The following is a 26,431-nucleotide window of genomic DNA, read 5'->3' on the forward strand; positions in this document are numbered from 1 at the left end:
AATATCCTGGGAAAGATAAGATCAGAATGACCTAGAAGAATTTTAAATATTTAGAGAAAATATTTCCATAGGAATTGTGTAAAGAATAAAGTTAGAGGAAAAAATACTTGAATGATTTGTTAGATTGAATGTTCTTTTTTGGACATCATCATTTAAGACAAAACAGGTTAGATGTCTGAAACCATCCACTTTAATAACTTTATATTTTTGAGTGACTACAGCACTATAAAATGCTTTTAAATATATTATTTAATTAAAAACAAAAAAAACACTTCTACTGACTTGATTGGGAAATTCCTAAATATTTTTCATATTTTGAAAAATGTCATTGGCTGGGGGAAAGGTGAATATGGATATTAATTGGAGGGATATTGAGACAAAAATTATGTTGATAAGATAAATATGGAGTTAAAGGAAAATAAAACATAAACTTTGATGAATGGTGCATGAAATCAATTCATTATATTTGTATAAAAATATTTTGAGGAGTCTAAAGAAAAATGATTTTTTAGTACAATCTTTGACATCAGTTCAATGGGTGCATGTAAATTTACAATGGTACAAGATAAATAACACAGGATTTGGAATCCGAAAATATATGCTCATCATTCATTTCTGTGATTAGAAGCTGTGTGTGATGTTAGATTTTCTCTCAAAAGTTTAGTCCCCTTTAAACTGACAAAACAGTTTAATGAAGGAGCCATTCAGGCACAATTCAGACATATGTGCACACATTCACACAAACAGACACATACATGCAGACATAGAGCCAGGCACAGTAATTAAATATGCAGAGCAATTTCTTTGAAATATTTCATTTTTTGGTTATCATTTAAACAGGTAAATATAATTGAATAATTTTCATCAGATATATTTCTTCTTGGAAATCAAATTTGGGTAACAACGTTTTAGTCAAAACATTGGAAAAATGCCTGTACCCAGAGACTTAAGCACATTTAATATATCTGTTTTGCGATTATAAATATGCAAACATTATTTTGTCAGTATCAAACCAAATTAATTGCATTAAAGGTGACTATAAAAGTAGATTTAGTCATTTTCATCTGCCTTTTCATACCACAGAAATAGTATAATTCTTATGAGTAAAGTTTCATCAATATGAAATAAGTTTATTCTTCAGAGAGTAAAGGAATTTTGTGAGTTGTGTGATCTGCTTTTAACAATAAAATCACACAGATTACAACATTGCCATTTGTTCATATTACAGTGTGGTTGATTTGGCTTTCTATAAAGAAAATGGTAAAAAAAAAAATGTTAAGCACTAGAATTAAACTTCTCTCGAAACCAGCTTTTCTGCTATGAGTCAAAAGAAAAGTTATACTGAGTATGACTAAGTCAATGTTAGCACGTCTGGAATGGCATCAAAGTCATAAAGAGAAAGCGTTTATGATTATTAAAGAATTTAGAAGGATCAAACTTAAGAAATTAATGTAAAGTCATTTCAATAAATATAATTTTAAGAGAAAGAAGATAACTCTAGATATCTTAGGCCCAACACTGAAACACTAATAATACGAAGGAGAGGAACGATAACAGCTATCTTTTGTTGAGCTCTTGCTGTAAGAATGGAATTTTCTGTACTTTATAATGTCTTTACAGCAGTCCTCAAAACAATAAATACCAGACAAAGATTCAATCCCAGCTGTCCCTGATCCCAAAGTGTATGTTCTTTCCATCCTTCTATACTGCCTCCTATTATACTATGGCTTCATTCTGAAACTGCTCCTTCCCCCATGAAAAATAAAACAAAGCATGGCTCTTGCCATGTTGGGCTAACTTTCAAGTCACCAATACCAGAGAAATATTATGAATGAAGCGATAATTTGAAGTAACTTCTAGATTTAGCAGCTAGCAAAATAAACCTAAAGTATTTATTGCCCCCTCATTATTTATATCCAAATATAAGTTCACAGGCAGTTGAAGAGTTCAAATATTCTTGCTTTCTATTGCTATGCTAAGTTTAGTCCTTTCATCTCATTGTTCTTACTTTGAACTGGACTATCTTCTTTCATCAGGAAAATTAAAGCATACATTCAATTTGGAGGCTCTTACCACTACAAGCATGTATTTCATATTTTCTATTTTCTCTGTTCTTTTTAAGAAGTATGGGTTTTAAATTGTTGGGTACAAATCTGCATTTATCAGATTTTGATGGCAATGTAAAAATCACCAACGTAATAGGGAAGAACCAAAAAAAATTTTTTTTTTTAAATACTGGAGATATCAGAGCATATTCTACCTTGATATTTTAGATGCTTCCTTTGAAATATTCTGCAAATGATCTGGAATTTTCTCTTACCTGCAGAACAGCAAATGCAGGGTTAGGTACACTGTGAATATGTTTTGTTTAGGTCGTTTATATCCACTTACCCTGCTGTTAAAGAAACCCATAGGAGGTGCCCAGAGGGGAATACTCCGCTATTATTTTCCGGTTCAAAAAGGCAACATAGTGATTTACTCAATGATAAAGAAGTAAATAGTTTTTGAATAATATACCAAATCTTGACCTTTGTTGAAAGAGTAAATAAAGTTCTTTGAATTCTGATTTAAAATGATGCCATAGGGAAAAATACACTTTAACATAAGATAATAGATTGTAAGATATTAAACAAAATCTTATATCATAGCTCTGACACCGGGTTAGCACTTAAATTCTCTGAGACCCAGTGTCCTCATACCAGCAGTGTAACCCATTTTATATTGCAACAAATCAATAAATATAGTAATATGTAATAAGGTAAAACAATGATATATCAATTGTAGAATGTAGCACAAGAGTTTCTGGTCATCCATATTCATTATACTTCTATGCTATTCATATTATAAAGTGTTTGAAGTAAATAAAGAATAGATTTTGAGTTTATTAAAAGGCATACAATTCAAGTGATAAAAAAAGTACAAAAATTTAATAATTACATAGAGGAGACATCAGATATTTAATGATCTGGAATACTTCATAAGTCATATATTTTGTGATTCCATAATGCGAAATACTAATCTATAGTTTACTCAGATGAAATAATAATAGCACAGACAATAGAAATTATGACATTTGAGTAAACACTCTTATGAAAGAGCAAACAAAATAAATACTAAAAAAAAGAATTAGATAAATCTGAGACAAAGGAAGCAGAAGAAAATTAATGTCTCATTAAAAAAAAAATTCTTCCATTACTAGCACAGACACACTTTCATGCCCACGCACTAAACACTGATACACACACACTAAATGCGTATTCACACACACACTCACATGTCCACACGAAGAGAAATTTAACGTTGGTAGACAAGCAAGGACCAACAGAATCTTTAACTTTCTACAATTCTCCAGACGCTTCTGATGGGCAACCAAGTTGGAAGCAGCAAATCCAGTGCAAACTGAAGTCTGGAATAGTGAACTAACTTGCATAACCATCCATGGGTTTATTCAAAAGTCTTTTTGAGAGATTAATTTGTGGCAGAGAAACACAACAAATAAACAATGGCAGAGTCCAAGCACTGTGAAGAGAAGCAAAGCCAAGACAAGGGACAGAGTAAGGTCTTGTGGGCATCAGGTATATTTTTAAGAGGATGTAGTGTTAGCCTCTATGATGAGATGACACAGGAACCAAAATCTGAACAAAATGGTGCAACATGACATTGAGAATTCCTTTCACTTTTAAAAATGCATTGACAGTAGAGATGATGACATCTGAGTAAAACCTTCGCTATGAAATGACTCAGCAGCAACAACAAGAAAAACTAAAATACTGAAAGGAAATTTTTAGTAAGAAGAAGGTAATTAAAGAAATCTCTCATTAATAAACCCAGAATCTCCTCCAGAACACTTCCTCAAAAATCCGTTACAAACAATAAACACAAGCAAAGAAGAAAGGGAAAGGAAATAAAAAAATGACTTTGATAAAACTAAACCGCAAAAGACCCCAGCTTAAGAATTTTAACGTATTAAAGCAAGGAGAGCAGCAGGTACAGGGTAAACAAAAAGGGAAATATCAATAGGACCAGGTGGAACTGACTTGACAGCAACAGGTTTGGTTTGGTTTTTAGCTAGCATTAACCTTCATAACTGGACTCTGAAAGTAGAGAGCAATTTACTGAGTGGGGATCTCAGCAATATCAACCAGAAAAAGTGGGAAAAGCCTTCAGCCTCCGAACTGTAGGTAGGTGAGCACTCTTCCCTCCTCACCCAAACCCACAGCAAAGAATCACAAAAGGATTGTGGAACACTTAATTGGTGCTCTGGGCCACTGAGGATCTCAGAAGTAAACATCACACAATTCCTTCAAAAACGACAAGGCTTCACCGTGAGGGAAAAGAAAGAAAATACTGAGAGGAGAATTTAAATCGAATATGGAGGAAAGACGGAAAGTAACTTTTCAAATAAGAGAGGGGGTGTTCTCGAAGATGTAGGTCTCATAAAAGACGGCGACAACAACAGATGCTTTCTACAGTGCCAAATATCACCTTAGAAGCCAAGACCTGTAGATCCACTGTAGTTCTTGTTGTTAGGTACCGTCGAGTTGATTCCGACACATAAGGACCCTGTGGACAACAGAACGAAACACTGCTCAGTCCCACGGCATACTCACAATTGTTCCTATGCTTGTGCCCAATGATGCAGCCACTGTGTCAATCCATCTTGTAGATCTATGGAATTCAGTAACTCAGAAGCCTCTCTCATGCTTTCTTCTTGTCAATATCTACTCTGCAAAAGTAACACCTGCTCTGAAGAAAAGATTAATTTATTTAACAGCTACTTTTTAAATTCAAGGCTATAGATTTTTAATATAAATGCAGAAAATCCACCAGATATATGGACCAGTTGGTTTACTTTGCTTATAAAGAAAATGGACAAAGTTGTGATTATGGCCAATAGTTTGGTCGAATGGTCGGGGACTTGGAAGGAATGTAATTGGAAAATTGGTGAAAGGGATGTCTGGGGAGGAGGTATGTGAATTGTCCTTTCTGAATGGGCAAAACATATGAAGATATTTGTGACCAAGTGAATACTGACCAATGAATGACCTCAGCAAAGGAAGGTTTTAATAGTCAAGTTAATAGGATGATCTGTTCTGTGTATACCAGTTAGTTTCTTTACCTGGCCACTCCTGTCATTGCCCAATGGGTTCATAGACAGAGTGGTCATGTCTGAATTCATGGAGGTTATGTATGAGTTCAGCAACGTGAATTTCTACTCACCAAAGACAACCTGGCTATGGCTACAGCTGAGGGCACAATCTACAAGCAGCAGAGGTCAACACTGAGTACCCAGTATGATGCCATCCCCCTGAGTGATCAGCCAGCTAGCTACCTGATGGTGGACTGATTGGACAGCTTCTATCCTGGAAAAGACGATGTTGTTCTTATTGGGCTAGACATTTCCTTTGGACGTTATGGATTTGCTTTTCCTATACACAGTGCTTCTGCAAAAACTACTATCCATGGAACTAAAAAAAAGCCTAACTCTACTATGATTAGGCTCCACGCAGCATTGCTTCTGATCTATAAGTTAGTATATGAGATTACGAAGACAAGAAAGACTCTCTAGAACTCAAAAAGTTTGATCGTTTATTCTGCCAGATCTCTGATATTCTAATGTTCTATCACACAGAATATTAATAGTTATCTCTATGAAACATTGTCTCTACTCTTATAACTTCTTATCTACCTGTTTATAGTATAATTATGTGTATTAATATCTTGTCTCTTATATTAAACTTTCAGTGTGCTTACATCTAAAACCCATAGACCTTAGAAATCTAGGACCTTATAATTAAGATGAGAAATAGAGTTATTTTTATTAAACAGTTACAAATTCTGACATATGTTTTGCTTTCACATTATTTACTAATATACATGTTCACAGCATTTGGAGAGAATTAAGCAGGTTAGATTTCCAGAAGGAGGAAATTGAATATCAGGGGATTTAATTTATTAACCAATGACACATAGCTAATTAACATCAGAGCTACGAATATGTTCTCTATTGTTAGATTTATTTTCCAATTCTACATCATAATCTTTTCCACTGAAGGATCAGTTTTCCAGAGGCCATAGTGATTCATTTAATCATTTTTATCAAGTAGCTCATTGTTTCAGAACTATTCTCTTGTTATTGTGGGAAGTTATCTATCTATCATCTATTTATCCCTCCCTCATCCCTCCCTCATCCCTCCCTCATCCCTCCCTCCATCCCTCCCTCCAAACCTCCCTCCATCCCTCCCTCCATCTCTCCCTCCCTCCCCCATCCATCCATCCATCCATCCATCCATCCATCCATCCATCCATCCATCCATCCATCCATCCATCCATCCATCCATCTATATTTTTTTTTGTTGTTGTTAATTTTTTGTTCCAAAAGAGAATGAGCAATATTTCTCCTCAGTGCATCCCCTTTGAACTACAAGAAAAGCTCAAGAAGCAGGTTTAAGAATCCAAATGCAATCATAAAAAAAAATCATAGCATACTTTAATTAAGTGAGCAGTTCAGTTCCACAGGTAGGAGGAAAAAAAATTCATCACATACAAAATATCTTAAGAAGTTTGAGTCTTTAATCTCCAACAAGAGAATATGCCTTGATGTTTAAATGTGAATTAGGTGATCCTAGATAATTCCAACTTCTATTAAAAACTGAAAGTTTCCTGAGAACATAGAAAACAGAAAGGACCCCCTACATATGTAAGTCAATAAAGGGGGAAATCAGAAATTTGTTTTACTTTTCCTTATGGATAATAATCAAAATAGGAGTAGTAGAATTAAGTAGCTATATTTAAAAATTAAAACCCGATGGTGAGGAGGGCCCAGGACTGTACAGTGTTTCATTCTATTGTACTTAGGGTGACTATGTGTTGAAAATTGATTCTAGGGCACCTAAAAACAGCAACAAATTAAAAAGTTATGGAAATTATTAAAAAGAAAGAAAATGAAATTTCAACCAGCAATTAGTTATATGCTTAATTTGTGATTATATTTTGTTTTTCCCCTCATGGAGGGGTTCAAATTATTTTAAAACTTAATTTTTCCCTAGAGGTCATTTTTGGTGTATATACATTTTCCAATTTTATGTCTATTTAAGGTGGATGACTTTAACAAATAATTAAAAAATGTGAGAATGTTATTTTTGTATTACTTTAGGGGCTGACGATTCCAGATTAATGACATGGCACCATGGGATTGCAATATGGTCAAATAGAATCAGAGAAATGTGAGGTAAATCCTTGCTTGACTAGTAACTATCTGTGTGACATTGGCCAACTTTTATGTCTAGCTAGGCTTCACTTTTTTCTCTCATCTATAAAACAACACTAATTTATTTAGTTTTCAGGGTGTTATGTAGATTATATACATGTCATGGATTGAATCGTGTCCCCCCAAAATATGTGTCAAATTGGTTTGGACATGATTCCCAGTATTGTGTGATTGTTCTCCATTTTGTGATTGCAATTTTATGTTAAAGAGGAGTTGGGTGGGATTGTAACACCCTTACTACAGTCACATCCCTGATTCAGTGTAAAAGGAGTTTCCCTGGAGTGTGGCCTGCACCACCTTTTATTTTATAAGAGGTAAAAGGAAAGGGAAGCAAGCAGAGAGGGGGGACCTTACATCACCAACAAAGAAGCACCAGGAGCAGAGGGAGCCCTTTGGGTGGGGATTTCTGTGCACAGAAATTCCTAGCCCAGGGGAAGACTGACAAGAAGGAACTTCCTACAGAGCCAACAGTGAGAGAAAGATTTTCCCTGGAGCTGATACCCTGAATTTAATTTCTAGCCTACTAGATTGTGAGAAAATAAATTTTTCTGTGTTAAAGCCATTTACTTGTGGTATTTCTGTAATACCAGCACTACCTAACTAAGACAGAATTTGGGACTGTGAGAGTGGGGTGCTGCTGTAACAGATATCTAAAATGTGGAACAGGTTTTGAAACTGTGAATGAATAGAAGATTCAGAAGGAAGTGAGGAGAACTGTGAACACTGGAGAAGTTGCAGATGGTGATAAACAGCAGCAGAGAACCAACAGCAACAGTAAATTGGTAGCAACAGAATCAGGAGACCAGTTCCAGCCAGTGTTGGAGCTGACCCACAGATCAAGAGAGCTGAGTGCCTGTGTGCAGGAGGCTTCCTGGTGGAGTGGGGTGCCTCCAAGTATTTATTGGTGAAGTTACTGAGCTTTGGAACACTTGCCCCAGCAGGTCAGAAGTGGGTGTGAGGCCCGAGGGTTGAGAGGCTAAGGGACACAGGAAGCTGAGCTGCTTATGCCACTAAGAAAGAAGCACCAGGAGCAGAGTGCATTCTTTGGACTGGGGGTTTCTGTGCAGATAACCTTCTAGTCCAGGGGAAGACTGACAAGAAGGACCTTCCTCCAGAGCTGAAAGAGAGAGAAAGCTTCCCCTTGGAGCCGATGCCCTAAATTTGGACTTCTAGCCTACTGTCAGAAAATAAAATTCTCTTTGATAATGTCATCTACTTGTAGTATTTCTGTTATAGCAGCAGTAGATAAGTAACAGAGCACAATAACGCATACAAAATTCCTAGCACCTTGAATCCACTTAATAATATGTGGTAGCTGCTATCATGGCTTTCTTTCTTCTGAAGCCTAGTGTTTGTAGTATTGTTCTGATGGACACCTGGTTATGTTTTCTGACTTTGTGACTGCATGAGTTGAGGAATTAATATATTTTTAGTCTTACTGATGGAACTTGTTCACTAAAAAAAAAAAAAAAAGAATTAGAATCTATGTTTTCATGTTCCTAGCCTCTATAGGGAGCCCTGGTGGCACAGTGGTTAAGAGCTCAGCTGTTACCGAAAAAGTTGGCATTTCAAACTCACCAGTCTTTCTTAGAAACTATATGGGACAGTTCCACTCTGTTCTGTAGAATGTCTATGAGTTAGAAATGGCTCAGTGGAAATGGGTTTGATACTTTAGTTTTAGCCTCTATAGGGAGCCCTAATGGCACAGTGGTTAAGAGCTTGGCTGCTAAAAGTCAGCAGTTCAAATCCACCAACAGCTCCTTGGAAACCCTGTAGAGCAGTTCTACTCTATCTTATAGGGTTGCTATGAGTCGGAATTGATAGAAGGCAACATTTTTTTAATTGATTTATTTTTTGGCTTCATCTCTATAGCCTCTTAAAGTGAAATCAACAAGTCATAAACACAACCAAACATATGTCATCTAGCCGACTCTGACTCATGGTGACGCCATGTCTGTCAGAGCTGAGCTGTGTTCCATAAGGTTTCAATGGCTGATTTTTCAGAAACAGATCACCAGACCTTTCTTCTGAGGCACCTCTGGGTGGATTTCATCCTGTAAACTTTCAATTAGCAGCCGAGTGTTTTAACCATTTGTGTCACTCATGGACTGTGTCATAAACACTAAGAGTTCTGATTTCCTTAAAGGTTAGTTAACAGAAATGTCTGTTTGAAGAAGATCTGCTCCTCTATCAATTGTGCATTTCCCTATAGTGAAGAAGATCATTGCTTTCACAGGACCAGATTTGGTAAAAAATATAATTTCATTCATTAAATCACATTCTTGCTCTACAGACAAGAGCAGATCATCAAGGGTTGCCTGAAAATAACAACACCAAGCATATCTAGAGAATTTAAGCAAAAGACACTATTATTTTATGGACAAGCCCAAAGGCAGAATGCAATGACAAGGATGGAGGTCCTATGGGGCTGTTCTACCCTGTCCTACAGGGTCGTTAGGGGTTGAAATCAACAGACAGCATTGGTTTTGGATTTTGGTTTTTAATCCCATCATTTCCCAGGATATTAATATGCCCCTCTCAGGAACAAACATGAAGATGTAATCAGATGCACTATGTTTCACAGAATATTACCAGTTACCCGTTGCCATCTAGCTGTCTAGTAGATTCCAACTCAAGGCTATCCCAAGTGTGTCAGAGTAGAGCTGTGCTCCCTAAGGCTTTCAAAGGCCAATTTCTTTATAGTAGATTGTCAGTTCTCTCTTCTGAGTTGCCTCTGGGTAGAATTGAACCATCAGACTTTCAGTTAGCAGCAAATATGTTAACTGTTTGCACCAACAAGAGAATTCAATTGTATTTAACCCCCTCCCCAAAAAACCCAGTGCAGTCGTCATAGCGACTCTATATGAAAGAGTATTTAGAACCTATAAATATCTACTAAAATGTCAGTGCTGTCATCATGACAGGATCCATACAAGATTCATCTGGAGAACATCACTGAATTCACTGTGTTTACATTGCTGGTCTTCACAGATAATTTCTAGGTACAAGTTTATCTCTTTTTACTATTTCTTTCAATCTATATTTTTATTCTGGTGGGAAATATGGGATGGGCTTCATTACTCATGATGGGTTCTCAACTCCACAACCCCATGCACTGTGTCTCAGTGAGATATCACTCTGGGATGCCTGTTATTTTTCAGTTTTTACCCCAAAAATGTTGGTTAATTTTCTGTCAGAAGATAAAGCCATTTCATTCCTTGGATGTGCAACAAAGCTACTGCTGGTTGTCACTTTTGGAACCACAAAAATGCTTGTCTTGGTGGCAATGGCATATGACCAATATGTAGGAATCTCCAACATACTTCTGTACTCAGTTAATATGTCACCCACAGACTATGTGTCACTCATGACTGCTTCATATGTTGGTGGTGTTTTGCATGCTACTTTACACATAGTAGTGACTTGTAGCCTGTCTTTCTGTGCATCCAATGAAATCAGACATATCTTTTGTGGTATCCCTCAATCCTTGCTATCTCCTGTTCTGACACTCACATCAACCAACTTCTACTCTTCTACGCCATGGGTTCTGTTGAGATATTCCCCCACATGTAAGTCACTTTGAAGAATTGTGGGGGCTTGTGTGTTCTGTGATGATGGAAGCTATGCCCCCGGTACTCAAATACCAACAGGGTCACTCATGGTGGATGTGTTTCAGCTGAGCTTTCAGGCTAAGACAGACTAAGAAAAAGGACCCAGGCAACTACTGAAAAGAATTAGAGGATGAAAACCTTCTGAATATCAGCAGAACATTGTCTGGTATAGTGCCAGAAGATGAGCCCCTCAGGATGGAAGACACTCAGAATACGACTGGAGAAGAGTTGCCCCCTCAAAGTAGAGTCAACCTTAATGACAAGCTTTTGGGACCTTCATTTGCTGATGCAGCAAGACTCAAAAGGAGAAGAAAAACTGCAAACATCCATTAATAATCAGAACCTAGAATGTAGGAAGTGTGAAACTAGAAAAATTGGAAACCATCAAAAATGAAATGGAACCCATAAAGATCAAAATCCTAGGCATTAGTGAGCTGAATGGTACTGGTGTTTGTCATTTTTAACCAGACAATCATATTGTCTACCATGCCCAGAATGACAACATGAAGAGAAATGGTGTTGCATTCATCGTCAAAAAGAATATTTCAAGATCTAGCCTGAAGTACAACACTGTCAGTGATAGGATAATATCTGTATGGCTACAAGGAAAAAAATAAGGAAGACAAGTTAATATGTCTATTATTCAAATTTACACACCAACCACTAAGGCCAAAGATGAAGAAGTTAAACGTTTCAACCAACTTCTGTACTCTGAAATTGATGGAACATAAAACCAGGATGCAATGGAAATTATTGGTGATTGGAATTCTAATGTTGGAAACAAAGAAGAAAGATTGGTAGTTGGCAAATATGACCTTGGGGATAAAAAAGATGCCGGAGATCACATGATAGAATTATGCAAGACCAGCGACCTCTTCAAGGAACAACAAAAACAATGACTGTGCACAGGGACCTCCCAAGAAGAAATACACAGGAATCAAATCAACTACATCTTTGGAAAATGACGATGGGGAAGCTCAATATCATCAGTCAGAACAAGGCCAGGGACAGACTTCAGAACAGACCATCAATTGTTCACATGCAAGTTCAAGTTAAAGCTGAAGAAAAGTGAAAGTCCATGAAAGCCGAAGCAGAATGTTGAGTATATCGCATCAGAGTTTAGAGACCATCTTAAGATTAGATTTGACACATTGAACACTAATGACCTAAGATTTATGGAATGATGTCAGGGACATCATACATGAAGAAAGCAAGAGTTCATTAAAAAGACAAGAGAGAGAGGAAGGACCTAAATGGATGTCAGAAGAGACTCTGAAACTTGCTCTTGAACTTCTAGCAGCTAAAGCAAATGCTTCCAAAAGATTTGAACAAAAGATTTCAAAGGGTGTCTCCAGAAGAGTAAGTATTTTTATGACATGTCCAAAGATCTGGTGTTAGAAAACCAAAAAAGAAGAATATGCTTGGCATTTATTAAGTTAAAATAACTGAAAAAAAATCAATCTTCCAGTTTCAATATTGAAGGATTCTATGGAGAAAATATTAAACGACATAGTAAGTATCAAAAGAAGGTGGAAGGAATATGCAGTCACTATACCAAACACAATTGGTCAATGTCCAACCATTTCAGGAGGTAGCATACGATCAAGAACCGATGGTATTGAAGGAAGAGGTCCAAGCTGCACTGAAGTCATTGGCAAAAAACAAGTCATCAGGAAATGATGGAATACCAATTGAGATGTCACACTTCTCCGACAAGAAATTTAGAAGACAGCTACCTGGCCAACTGACTGGAAGAGATCCATTGTTATGCCTATTCCAAAGAAAGGTGATAACAACAAATGTGGAAATTATCAAACATTATCATTAATATAAAACTCAAGTAAAACCTTGCAGAATATCATTCAAAAGCAGCTGCAGTAATACACTGAAAGAGAACTGCCAGAAATTCAAGTCGTATTCAGAAATGGACATGGAACCAGGGATATCATTGCTGATGTCAGACGGACCCTGACTGAAAGCAGAGAATACCCGAAAGATGTTTACCTGTGTTTTATTGAGTATGCAAAGGCCTTCTACTGAGTGGACCATAACAAATTATGGATAACTTTAGGAAGAATAGGAATTTCAGAGCCTTTATTGTGCTCGTGAGGAATCTGTGCACAGAACAAGAGGCAATTGTTTGAACAGAACAAGGGGCATGGTTTCAAGTCAGGAAAGGTATGCTTCGGGGTTGTATCCTTTCACCATACTTATTCAGTCTGTATGCTGAACAAATAATCTGAGAACCTGGATTATAAGAAAAAAAAAAACACAGCATCAGGATAGGAGGAAGATTCATTAACAACCTACATTATGCAGATGACACAGCCTTTTGCTGAAATTGAAGAGAAACTTAAGCACTTACTGATGAAAATGAAAGACCACAGCCTTTAGTATGAATTGCGCTTCAACATAAAGAAAACAAAAATTTTTATATCTGGACCAATAAGCAATATCATGATAAAGTCAGAAAAGAATAAAGTTGTCAAAAATTTCATTTTGCTTGGATTCACTATCAATGCTTATGAAGAAATCAAAAGACCCATTGCATTGGGCAAATCTGCTGGGAAAGACCTCTTTGAAGTGTTAAAAAGCAAAGATGTCGCCTCGAAGACTAAGGTGCACCTGATGAAAGCCATTGCGTTTTCAATAGCCTCTTATGCAAGCAAAAGATGCACGATGAATTAGGTAGATAAAAGAATTGAAGTCTTTGAATTTTGCTGTTGCCAAAAGAATGAGCAAATCTGTCTTGGAAAAGTACAACCAGAATGCTCCTTAGAAGCAAGAATGCTGAGGCTAATTTGGACATATTATCAGGAGGGATCATTCCCTGGAGAAGACACCATGCTTGGTAAAGTAGAAGGTTAGTGCTTCTTGCACATAAGGTTGCTATAAGTCTTGATGGCATCTAACAACAACACCAACAAGCAGAAGACAGATCTGTGGAGACACCACCACCATGTAAAGAAGGAGGTTGCAAATATCCTCACTATCCTAGGCCATTATGGCCAGCATGAACGGTCTTCAAATAACATGAGTAGTACATGCTATCAAGAGGGATCAGTCCCTGAGAAGGGCATCATGCTTAGCAGAGGGTCAGTGAAAAAGAGAAAGACCGTCAACGAGTTGGATTGTCACAGCACTGCAAGAACGGGTTCAAGCATAACATCGATTGTGGGAATGGTGCATCATCAGGCAGTGTTTCATTCTGTTGTACATATGGTCACTATGAGTGGGATCTGACTCGATGGCACCTAATGACAGTGACAACATACTAAATAAGTATGTTTTATTTTTTCCATATCCCAATAGATATTTATAAGCAAGAGAAAAAAATATACATTAAAAAAAAAGATTTTATACACATATTTGTGTGTGTGTGTGTGCATATATACATCAGAAGCATTAGGTGTATGTGTAAAAAGATATGTATATATGCCCACGCGCACCTGCACATATGCACGTGTATCAGCACAAACACGTCAGAAGCAAATTGATGGCACGGTTTCTCTGTATGTTTTAAAATAGGTTGAGGGTTGACTATGACATTTATTTCAAAATTTTGAAGAATAGAAAGACACTAATGACCTGAAACAAAAAATTTCATTCTTTTTCACATCATCCTCCTATGAAGGCATAGGCCATGACTCCTAATTTATTTCATTTTTAGTGATAAAAATATACTGTACTGATAAACTGATTTCTCCCAAACACTTTTTTCATTGCTTCTTTTACATCTTTGTTCCTCAAACTGTAGATAATGGGATTCAGCATGGGTATCACAACGGTGTAGAATATAGACGGTATCATGTTATGATCCAAAGCATAGCCAAAACTTGGTCTGACATACGTGCAGAGGATTGTTCCATGGTAAATTGACACTCCAGTTAGGTGAGAGCCACAAGTGGAAAATACTTTTCTTCTCCCTTCAGCAGAATGCATTCTCAGAATGGCCAACAAAATGAAACCATAGGAGATCAGGACAATCAGGATGGTGAATATCTCAACAGAACCCACAACGTAGATGAGTAGAAGCTGGTTGAAGCGAGTGTCAGAACAGGAGATAGAAAGGAGTGGAGGGATATCACAAAAGACATGTCTGATTTCATTGGATGCACGGAAGGAGAGGCTAAAAGTTGCTACCGTGTGTAAAGTAGCATGTGAAATACCACCAACATATGAAGCAGTGATGAGTGGCACAAAGACTCTGGGTGACATGTTAACTGAATAGAGAAGTGGGTTGTAGATTGCTACATAGCGGTCATAAGCCATGGCCGCCAAGAGAAAGCATTCTGTAGTCCCAAAAGTAACGGAGAGAAACATTTGTGTCGCACATCCAAGGAATGAAATGGCTTTATTCTTTGACATAAAATCTATTAACATATTTGGGGTAATCACTGAGGAATAGCAAGCATCCAAGAATGATAGCACACTCAGAAAATAGTACATGGGGTTGTGGAGCCGGGAATCCCCAATGACCAATATAACCAGTCCTAAATTTCCTGTCACAGTAAAGAGGTAGATTGCTAGAAATAGAAAAAAGAAGATGACCTGCAGCTCAAGATTGTCTGTGAAGCCCTTCAATACAAATGTGGTGACTTCTGTGTCATTTTTCACGTTAACACTTCGTGGAATAAACTTGAAAATATTCATGAAATCACAATTTGTTTTTCTAAGACAGGGACGCACAATATTGTGACTCAAAGGAATGTTAAGTCCATGTTTATACTGATTTTTCAGAAATGCACGATTTCTCAGCAGTGACGCCTAAGACAATGACAAGACAATGACAAGACAATGAATAAAGAGTCAGTAGCACTCTCTGCAGAATCAAATGGAAGATAAAGACTTTTAGTTATTGATTAAAATCATGTCATTCCCAAATTAATTGGGCTATTTTATTTATTAAATCTGTTATTTATTAAAAGACATTTTTAAAATCATGTCATTTCCTAAACAAGTGGGTAAACTAGGTTATTTATTAATGACAGTTATTTTACAAAGAAATTTCCTTCTCACATCAGACACTTGAGATAGTGTATCAATGCACAGAGCATTAGAGTAGAACGTTCTAGCTTTCGGTAATTGTGGAAAATTATTTGCTAAGATTTTCTCACCTGTAAAATAAGGAAATTAATGTTTATCTCCCAAGATTGGGATAAACATTGAAAGAGAAAAATAATGAAATTTAATCTTTTAAATAATTTAAAACAAAAAATGTTTGAATCGAGTTGGTACTATAGAGTAGCACTAACTGGTATTGAAATATTTAGTGAGCTACTCTCTGAATATTCTCCAGTTCCATTAGTCGTTCTTGGGTTTTGCAGAACAGGCTTTGTCAAGATGCTTTTTAGGGAAAGATTCACTATGACTGAATTAAAAAAGTGTATGACAGCTTAAGTTTCATTGAAACATCTTTATTAAATTCAATATATTGTGTTGTCCCATTTTGGCTACATATTTGACTATTTGTATTTTTGACCATCTATATGTTTTTCTACTCCCTCAAGAATTTCTGGTGAAAATGTAAGAAATTACTGGAAATACTAAGAAAAAAAAAAAAAAAGAAATCATGACATTCATGGTTTCAAATTATTTTCTTTTGAGGAAATTTCTTTCAAGCTCTTATAATTGTTTATGTGTTGATTGCAGACTCAGTGAAATAACAGCTAAGTACATTAAGTAACTATTATCTAGGTTTAAAGTAGTTCATAAAAATATTTAAAAAATCATTCATGTAGATATAAGACAATATTTAAGATTAAAAAGAAAGAAAGTGATAAATTGTAGAAAGAATAAATTAACTATTTTCTGAAAGGTCTCATGGCTAAACAAATAAGAAGTCAAAGAGTTACCTGGTTGGAGGACATATATTATAAAACTATTTTATTGCAATTTTTATTTTTACATATTCTCTCCACACTTTATCTTAAGTTACTGTATTTACTGATTAGGAATTTTGACTCAGCCTTGTGGGCACATAATCCGCTACAAATAATAGTCTGTAAACTATTTAAATTAATAATCTAAATCAAGCTCCACTTTTAGCACATTGATAATGATCTCTAAGTAAGAGATAGAACATTTAGATTAGAGTAATTAAAGGAGAACAAACCCAAGTATCTATTGTATCATTGGAAAAATAATGTCAGAATTATCTAGAAAAATTGTCAGTATTTCCTTTGGAATTTTATAAAGAATAAATTTTATAAAGAATTTTAAAAAGAATAAAGTCAGAGGAAAAAATTCTCAAAGAATTTGACAGAGAAGATAATGCATTTTAGTTTGAATTATCTTTACTGGAAATAAAAATTTAACACATAACGGACTAGAAGTCATAAGCCATTTATTTTAATTTTCTTGATATTTCTTAATGACTATAACAAAAAGAATCTGAAAATATACGCTCATCACTCAGTTCTATGATTAGAAGCTGTGTGTGATGTTAGATTTTCTCTCTAAAGTTTACTCTTCTTTAAATTGGCAAAAAAGCTTAATGACCAAGCCATTCAGTCAAAATTTTGATGTGTACACACACACATGCACACATGCAGTTCAATTTCCTTTAAATATTTTGATTTTTGTTTATAAATGAAACAGATAAATATAATTGAAATTTTGTCATCAGATGTATTTATTTTAAAAATTAAATTTGGGTCACAAAATTCACATTTTAATGAAAATGTTGACGAATATATGTACCCAGAGATTTAAGTACATGTAATATCAACATGAATTCAAATATTATTTTGTCAGGATCAAACCAAATGAATCATACTATGATTAAAAAGGACTCTAAAGGTGGATTTAGTCATGTTCTTCTGCCTTTTCATATCAAAAAGTACAATTTTTATTAGTAAAGATTTATAAATATGAAATAAGCTTATTCTATAAAGAGCAGGAATTTTGTGAATAAACTTCTCTGGAAAATAGTTCTGCTATATGTCAAAAGAATACTTATACTGAGTATGACTAAGTCTATGTTAGCACATCTGAAAAGGAGTCAAAGTGGTAAAGGAAAAGTGATTACAATTATTGAAGAATTTAATAGGCTACATTTTAAGAAATGAATGTAAAGTCACTTCCATAAACATCATTTTAAATATCGCTACATATCTTGGGCCCAATGTTGAAACACTTATAATGCAAAGGAGGGAAATAATAACAACTATCATTTGTTGGGCACTTGATGTGAGAATAGAATTTCCTGTGTATTAATTTATAGTGTGTTTATAGCAATCCTCACAACTAGTAAGTACCAGAACCAAGATTCAATCCCAGCTCTCTCTGATCCCAAAGTGTATGTACTTTCTATCCTTCCATGCTGCCTTTTGGAACTCTGGTGGGGAAGTGGTTAAAGATCTTGGCTGCTAATCAAAAGGTCAGCAATTTGAATCCACCAGCCACTCTTTGGAGACCCCATGGGGCAATTCTACTTTGTCCTATAGGGTCCCTACGAGTCTGAAGTTACTCAATGACAATGGATCTGGTTTTGGTTTTCTACTGCCTCCTAATACCCTGTGTCTTAATTCTGCAGCTGCCTCTTCCCCCTCCATGATAAATAAAACTAAACACCATTCTTGCAGTGTTTGGGTATCTTTCAAGTCATCAGTGCCAGAGAAATATTATGAATGAAGTAATAATCTGATCCGATTTCTAGATTTATTAGCTAGCAAAATAAATGTCAATTATTTATTTTCCCCTCATTGTTTATATCCAAATATATGCCTACAGATTGTTGAATAGTTCAAATATTCTTGGTTTCTATTGACATATTAAATTTAGACCTTTCTTCCCATTGTTCTTATTTGAACTGGACTATTTTCTTCCATCAGGAAAATTAAAGCATACATTCAATTTGGAGTCTCTTATATACCTCTCTAAGCGTATATTTCATATATTCTTTGTTCTTTTCTAGGAAGTAAGGGTTTTAAATTATTGGGTAGAAATCTGAATAAATCAGATTTTGATGGATATATAATAACTACCAATGCAATAAGGAAGAAATAAATTTTTCAGGACTGGGGACTTCAGGGTATAATCTACCTGGATATTCTAGGTTCTATCTCCTAAATATTTTGCAAATGGTCTGTTGTATTCTCTTACCTGTAGAATAGCATATACAGGTCTAGATACACTGGGAAAATGTTTTATTTAGATCTTTTATATGCACTTGCTTGGCTGTTAATGAAACCCATAGGAGATGAACAGAGGGGAATACTCCCCAATTATCTTCTGGTTCAAAATAGCAACATAATGATTTACTCAGTGATAAAAAATAAATTGTTCTTGAATAATATACCAAATCTTGACATTTGTTAACTGAATACAGTTCTTTGGAGTCTGATTTAAAATGATACCTTTGGGAAAAATATTCTTAATTTTAAGGTATTAGATGTAATCATATATCATAGCTCTGACACTGGGTTAGCACTTAGCTTCTCTGAGACCTAGTGTCCTCATATTGGCAATATAGCCCATTTTATATTGTGAAAAATAATGTGTATAGTAAAATATGAGAAGTGAAACTGTGATATATCATTTCCAGAATACAGCACAAGGGCTTATAGGTATCCATATTTGTAATGTTTCTACATTGTTCAAATTAAAGTGTGTTTGAAGTAAATACGGCATAGATTTTGAGTTTATTAAAAGTCATATCTTTCAAGTGATAAGAAACGCGAAAATACTCTAGCTATATAGAGAAGAGGACATAATATAAAGCTGAATAATCATGAGAGGGAATCAAGTGATGAGAAAAATGACTAGAATTGAAAATACCACAGCAAAAAGAACTGATTGTAGCTGTTTTGATTATTCAATGACCAAGAAGTAATATTTTAAACATCACAGTTTTAACATCAAAATATCTTACTTATCTAATTCATAAGGGTTTTAATTTGCATATAAAATCTCATGAGTCCAGGTCTTAAATGAATAATATCTATGATTGGGTAAACATTAATAACCATTATTATTCAGTAAAAAATTCTATTAGATCTTTGAAATACATATGTATTAGAAAGTGTGTTGTTTTTAATCATTAAGAATTAGACCATTTTGCTCAAACTGCTTTTATGATTAGAATAACTTTTTAAGAAATTGTTAATTGTCTTGAGGAGGGGTTGCCACAACTACTCCAAATGATTTGTGTCTTTCTGCAATATCTTTATTAGTTATTAATATTATAGGCATGCAGGTTCTTGGCTACCCTGGACACCATAGATCTCAATTCACCAGGGGAAAAAAGGGGGAAAGCAAGCCAGCTTATAGCAAATGAAGGTGGTGTTTGAGCGTCGTTGTTCTCTGGTACAGACCAACTCTTGACCACGCCATCATCGATGGTTTGGATGTCAAATTGGCCTTGATACTTGAGAATTCTCCTGGAACTCTATCACATCTCTTGAGCGCAAGGGCTTATTATCCCTTAGCTCTCAATGTATGGCCAAAGCAACGTGTATTGGGTTGGGAGTGAACTAAGAGTAAGCCCGAGCGAGCTGCCACAGCCCACTGCTTCCTAGCTCCCTGAGTCTTGATTCTTAACGTATGACCGAGACAGCAGAGCAGCAAGAAATGTGTTTTAGACTAGAAGGAAGGTCGAGAGTAAGCCCGGGCCACCTGCAGCAGCCCACTGTTTCCTGACATCCTGGGCCCTAGTCCTCAACATATGACAGAGATAGGCAACATCTCTAGGACTTGGGAGTAAGCCTGGGTGAGCTGCTGCAGCCCACTGCTTCCCAGTTTGCATCGTTTGACCGAGTTGGCTCTGGTTATGACTCCCAGCAAAGCTGAGTCTTAGTATCTCTTCTGTTATACATGTTGGAGCTCTTTGAGCCCTTTTGGTTGCTATTGATAAGTCCTTATTTATGACTTAGTTGGTCTCAGTATCTTCTGTTAATGAGGTTGTTTTTCTTCTCTAGGTTGCATCATCTTCTTTATCTCCTTTCTTTACATGTTGTTTACTTCTACGTTTGCTTTCATCGAGCCTGCTCTCCACAATAATGCAGTTTTTTTGTTGCCTATGAATGTGCAGATGTCTGACATGAAGTTCCTCAAGCTCATGTAGACATTAATGGACAAGAGCACCTCTATTATGTTCTAGACAGAAATTATGAGGCTTTCCAATTCCTTGATTTTGCATATGAATTAAAATAATGCTGAATCATGTTCACTGCTTTCTCCCTCTTTTTTAGTTATTGATGCAGCAGAAAAGTCCTTAAAACCAGTGAGAATGGGGATTATGGAAAATAATGAGATACATGATCATAGTCCTTCAAAACAAAATTAATTTCTCAAGGAATCATTGGTGAACAAAACACGGACTTTCAATTAGATAGATTTAGGGTGTAAGTTTGTGTAATGTGCTTACTATTGTTCTGAATATGGGCAAGTTTGTTGACTTTTCTTATTCTCAGGCTCTTGGAGGAATTCAATGTGTGTTCTACCCAAGATTTACACACTGACCATGCTGTCTGACCAGGATAGCCCTGCCTTGATAGAATTGAGTGAGAGCTCTACCCTGTGCTGCAGTACAGACTGTGGGCTTCCTGTGGCAGCTGTTTAAAGCCTTTCATAGTCTTTCCTAACTTTCACTCCTTCACCCAGATAGTGACTTGCTTCATGACTGCCAGGTATCTTCTGTCTCCCCTGATCCCCTCCACGGTGTTGCTATGGCTGCTCAGGCACAAGACGGCATGGCACCACCTTGGCACAGAGATAGACATTACCTGGAAGTTTGGAGGTATTAATGCCCTATGCGGTAAACTTTGAGCATAGAAGACAGGAGTTCAGAGACAAGTTGTTTTTCATATCTTTCTTCATGTAAAATGTGTGCTTGGCAGAGATGCCTAGCTAGTTAATTGACTTGATTCAGAATTTCAAAATAGAATTATTACAAATGATATGTTAGTATATGTTTATCTGGGTACACACTTTCTGCAATCTTTGAGCTAAATATATTTTCATTCATCCTTAATTCAAAGAGGTCTCTGTATACCTTGTATTGAACAAATTTCTTAGCTAAATAATGTATAACATGTATATATTGTGTACTTTTTAATAGGACTATTGTATTGATCTCTAACAAATAAGAGAGGTACAAGATTTTACATTGTCTAAGTTCACAAAATATTCCAAATGAGATGTGGAAGACCATGTCGTGAACACCAAAAGATGTCCAAATCCTAATTCCCAGAAACTGAATAGATTTTGTACATGGCAAAAGGCGCTTTTCTGATATAATGTGTTCAAGGATTGCACAGGAGGGCCCAATGTAATCACAAGAGTTAGAAGGCAAAAAGGCATTCAGGAGGATCCAGGCAGGACATGGAATCAGAGGTGAGAGTCATACAATAGATGACTGTAAGGGGCTGGTAACCAAGGAATATTTGCAGAATCTAGAGGCTGACAACGGCAGAAAACATTCTCCTTTAGGGTATCCAGAAGGAATACAATTAGCTGACACCTTACTTTTAATTCGGTGAGACTCATTTTGGACTCTTAATTGCCATAACTGTGAGATACCGCGTTAGCTTTGCTTCTGGCCATTAAATGTGTGAAAATTTGTTATAGCAATAGGAAATTACTATAAGAGACAACATAATTATTTTTAGAAAATATGTATATGTAAACCAAATTTAAATGTAGAAGATACTACATTCTCATTTTGACCTTAATTTAACAAAATATTTAGCATTGAACAAAACTGTTTAGTATATTCCAGTGTATTACACTGGAAGGAGTCCTTGGGTGGTGCAAATGGTTAATCACTCGACAGCTAAGTGAAAGTTTAACGGTTAGAAGAAAAACTTAGTACTCTACTTCTGAGGGACTATTGAAAACCCTATGAGGAAAATCTACTTTGACACCTCTGGGATCACATTGAGTCAGAATTCACTTGAGGACAACTGTTTTGATTGTTTATTTCGTTAGTTATTCATTCATTTATTTTTAGTTGCATTGAAAATATTGTAATATGATTTCACCCCTTTGCTCCAATTCTATTATTCTAGCCAGACCCAAAGAGAATAGTTTTCTACTGGGAAACAAAAGTCTTTAGTTCCAAGCTGGTAAAGCCAAACATACCCATTATAAAGTAAAAACAAACACATAAGCAAGTAACATAAAAATCTTAAAGACTATTGGGATCAGATTATAGCTGATCTTGTCTCTTGAGACCAGAAGTACCCTCAAATATATTGATTTTTATCACTTTGTTATGAACCCAGGAAGGTGAATCCTTGTCCAGTGCACTCAGATTTGCCAATGATCTGGACACCAGTCTTTGAGAAAGAGAAAATAAGTTTATTATAATGCACAGAGCAAGGAGCTGGGAGGAAACTCTTCAGATGTGACTCCCTAAGCTATGTGGAAGCAGGGCTTTTATGTGATTTGGTCAGCAAGATGTCTGCCACACAGGTGTACTGAAGAGGGAAAATACTAGAAGGTGGTCAGGAAATAGAAGGTGAAGTGGTTCTAAAGGTACAGGTGATGATTTTCCTTCTGATTCATTTCAGTTATTACTGAGTCCTCTGTTGAGTTCAATTAATAGTCACATCTGGCCTTTCTGGGCATGCAGCTGTGGGCCAAACCTGACTTTGGCTAGTTTAAGGACTAATGGAAACTTACTGGCATTCTTAGGGTCAGGTTACACCTTCAGCTATTCTACTGATTTATGTCCAACTTTTGAAACTGATTCACTTATGTGAGTCTCACAGTTCCTAGTTTTGGATTATATCTGACCTTCCTGAAAATTTCATAACTTTATTTCCTGACACTGTCTTTACTTCTCATGCCTTGCCCACTCTGCCTCACTCCTTCACATCTTACTAGCACTGTACATATATAGATATAGCTCCTATGAGTGTTAATTTTTTTTTTTTTTTTGAGAAAATTTTCTTGAGAATTGTTACCTTTTAAGAGATGACTTTTTTGGTCTGATAATATTTTCACCCAGAAACACACTAAATAAAATATGCTAAAGGGTTATGTTTAATGTTATGGTTTATTACAAAGATAATAAACTCCACATAATAGTATTTAGTATGAGAATATCCTATGGAAAACTTTTAATTTTATGTCATGATTAGCTGAACATACATTTTTGCTTTGTGTACATGTGTTAAGAGAGAGGAGGAAAAAGGTAGAATGCTGTTATGTTTATTTCAGTCTGCTGTGACACATGTTCTCTTCCAAAGCAGTCTAGGCTTAGTGTTTATTTCCCCCTGAATGTTTACTTTTCTGGGTTATAAATTTATTTCAAGTGCAAGAGAAAAACTGATTGATAAAATGGTGATTGATGGAGAAAAGGGTGCAAAGGGTTATGAACGGATAATATGGTACAAGAAAAAAGAAAAAGTAAAATTGTAATAAAATATCCAGTCCTTGGAAAAAACGTGGGTATACAAAGGAGAACGATCTAACTTTCCATCATCTTACAAGGAGTGATTTTCATCTATCTCCAGCCCCTACTTCAGACTTTTCCATCCTAGTTTATAGAGTATGATGCTGTTGTTAGTTGAGGTCACATTTATTTTAACGCTTGACAACCCAAGATGTACAGAGTAGAACTTTTCAAAAGGCTGTTTGAGGCTGAAATCTTAAAGAAAAAATATCACCAGGCTGTTTCTTCCTTGGTACTACGGAGTGGGTTCAAGCCACCAAAGTTTGTCAGCACAAAGTGTTTAGATCACCTTATTTAGAGAGTATATAAAACAAATCTTTTAATAACGTCCATTCTATTTATAATGTATATTTATTTACTTTCAAATTGTTGTTTACTACAAATGTAAGTTTATTTTCATTGTATAATCGAAGCATTTTTCTAGGTAAGAATAGTGGGTATTTTTAATTGGGATAAAATTCATCAATAATTTTCCCATTGAAAGTAAGAGTTTTTTTTTTTTTTTTTTTTTTTTAGCTATTTAATGCCTCTTCACTTAACAGCAGATTTTTCAGGAGCAAAATAAGATTTTTAATAGAAGATAGTCATAGTTATATATTTACAGTAGTTTGAGCGATTGACATGGGTTATTCAGGAATGTCTTCAGTGCATCCTTCACGTCCTTGTTCCTTAGGCTGTAAATGAGGGGATTCAGCATTGGTATCACTAGGGTGTAAAAGACTGAGGCCATTTTATCAGTATCTAATGAGTGGTTGGACCTGGGTTGCAAATGCATGAAAAAGAGAGTCCCATAGAACACAGTAACCGCCATCATGTGAGAAGCACAGGTGAAAAAAGTTTTTTGTCTCCCCTTTGAGGACCGTATCCTCAAAATGCAAGGGTAATGTTAAAGTAGGATATTAGAACAATGATCATGGAGAAAAACAAATTGATCCCTGAAAAGGTAAACACTGCTATTTCTGGAATGTAAGTATCGGAAAAGGACAAGGCTAACAAAGGGACATTATCACAGTAAAGATGGTTGATTACCTTGGAAGAGCAATATGATACAGGAAATACACAGGAAGAGACAGTCAGTGCTATGGTCAGACTGTAGAGGTATATGAGAGATACTAGCAGGAGCCTGATTTGCCAAAATACCACCACCATGTAGAGAAGGGGGTTACAAATGGCCACATAACGGTCATAGGCCATTGTGGCCAGTATGAAAATCTCTGCCACAACAAAAACTATAAATCTACCAAATTGAGCTCCACAACAGTAGTAAGAGATAGTTTTCACCTTGAACAAGAAGTTGACCAGCATTTTAGGGCAATGATGGTTGCCTGCCACAGTCAGCCCATAGATCACCAGGAAGACAAAGAAAAGGGGGACCTGGAGCTCCGGACCGTCTGAGACTCCCATGAGAATGAAGTCAGTCACCCATGTGAGATTTCCTGGGGCCGTTTACTGTGTTGCTTTTGTCTTTAAATGGGATAAATGGAAAGAGGTTGGTAGATGGTAAAATAAATTTTACTCTTAGAAGATTATTCCTTGTCAAAGTTTTATTTAAAATAATTTTACTTTCGTTCACAAAAACTTAGGAGTGCCAGATTTTAATTGTTTTTCTCCCTGCTTTTTCACAAATTTCAGAAATACAAAGTCACCAGAGAACAACTGAGGACTGAGGTTGGTTCTTTGAACTGTTTGCCTTAACTATGTATTTATTCACTGTTAAACATAGTTTAAATATTGGATTTCACATATATATATGCATATATATGTTTAATTTCAAAAAGTTATCATTGTGTTATCAATTAGCATCATATTCAATGCTTTAGATTGTGAATAGAATCAAGTTTATGATTTTTCTTTTTACCATATCATCAAATCTCCCTTGTGTAACCTGATTAGGGTCAGTGCACTAGAGCAGTCGAGCCAATGAAACATATTCCAAGTCAGAAGGAGTGAGAAAGTTTATTAAGGAGATGCATACATCACCAGGGATCCAGCAGCAACACAAGCTGTCTCTATGGAGTTGCAAAGACCAGTTTTACATTAGAGCTTATATAGAATCTTACAAGGGTTACAAGTGTCTTTGTAGTCCCCTGCCAGACATTTCTTTATTAGGGTAAAGACATACATATCTGATACCTGGGCCCCAACTTT

The 26,431-nt window shown here is 35.9% G+C and overlaps 1 protein-coding gene across 1 annotated transcript; it reads right to left on the bottom strand.

Moving 5' to 3' along the window:
• Positions 1–14,547: 14,547 nt before the first annotated feature.
• Positions 14,548–25,477, bottom strand: LOC100658171 (olfactory receptor 5T7-like). Its single transcript, XM_064289357.1, has 2 exons — positions 25,313–25,477; positions 14,548–15,648 (listed from the first exon to the last, which is right to left on the bottom strand). Exons 1-2 carry the CDS (start codon positions 25,475–25,477, stop codon positions 14,548–14,550), a joined length of 1,266 nt encoding a protein of 421 aa, XP_064145427.1.
• Between the last annotated feature and the right edge of the window lie 954 nt (positions 25,478–26,431).

The sequence above is a fragment of the Loxodonta africana genome, chromosome 7 (assembly GCF_030014295.1).
Source record: "Loxodonta africana isolate mLoxAfr1 chromosome 7, mLoxAfr1.hap2, whole genome shotgun sequence".
Lineage (NCBI taxonomy): Eukaryota > Metazoa > Chordata > Mammalia > Proboscidea > Elephantidae > Loxodonta > Loxodonta africana.

Coding starts and splice junctions, on each gene's coding strand:
- LOC100658171 (XM_064289357.1), bottom strand. CDS start 25,477: ATGGCCTATGACCGTTATGTGGCCATTTGTAACCCCCTTCTCTACATG. Junction 15,649..25,312: donor TATCATATTGCTCTTCCAAG/GTAATCAACCAT, acceptor TCATTGTCTTAG/GCGTCACTGCTGAGAAATCG.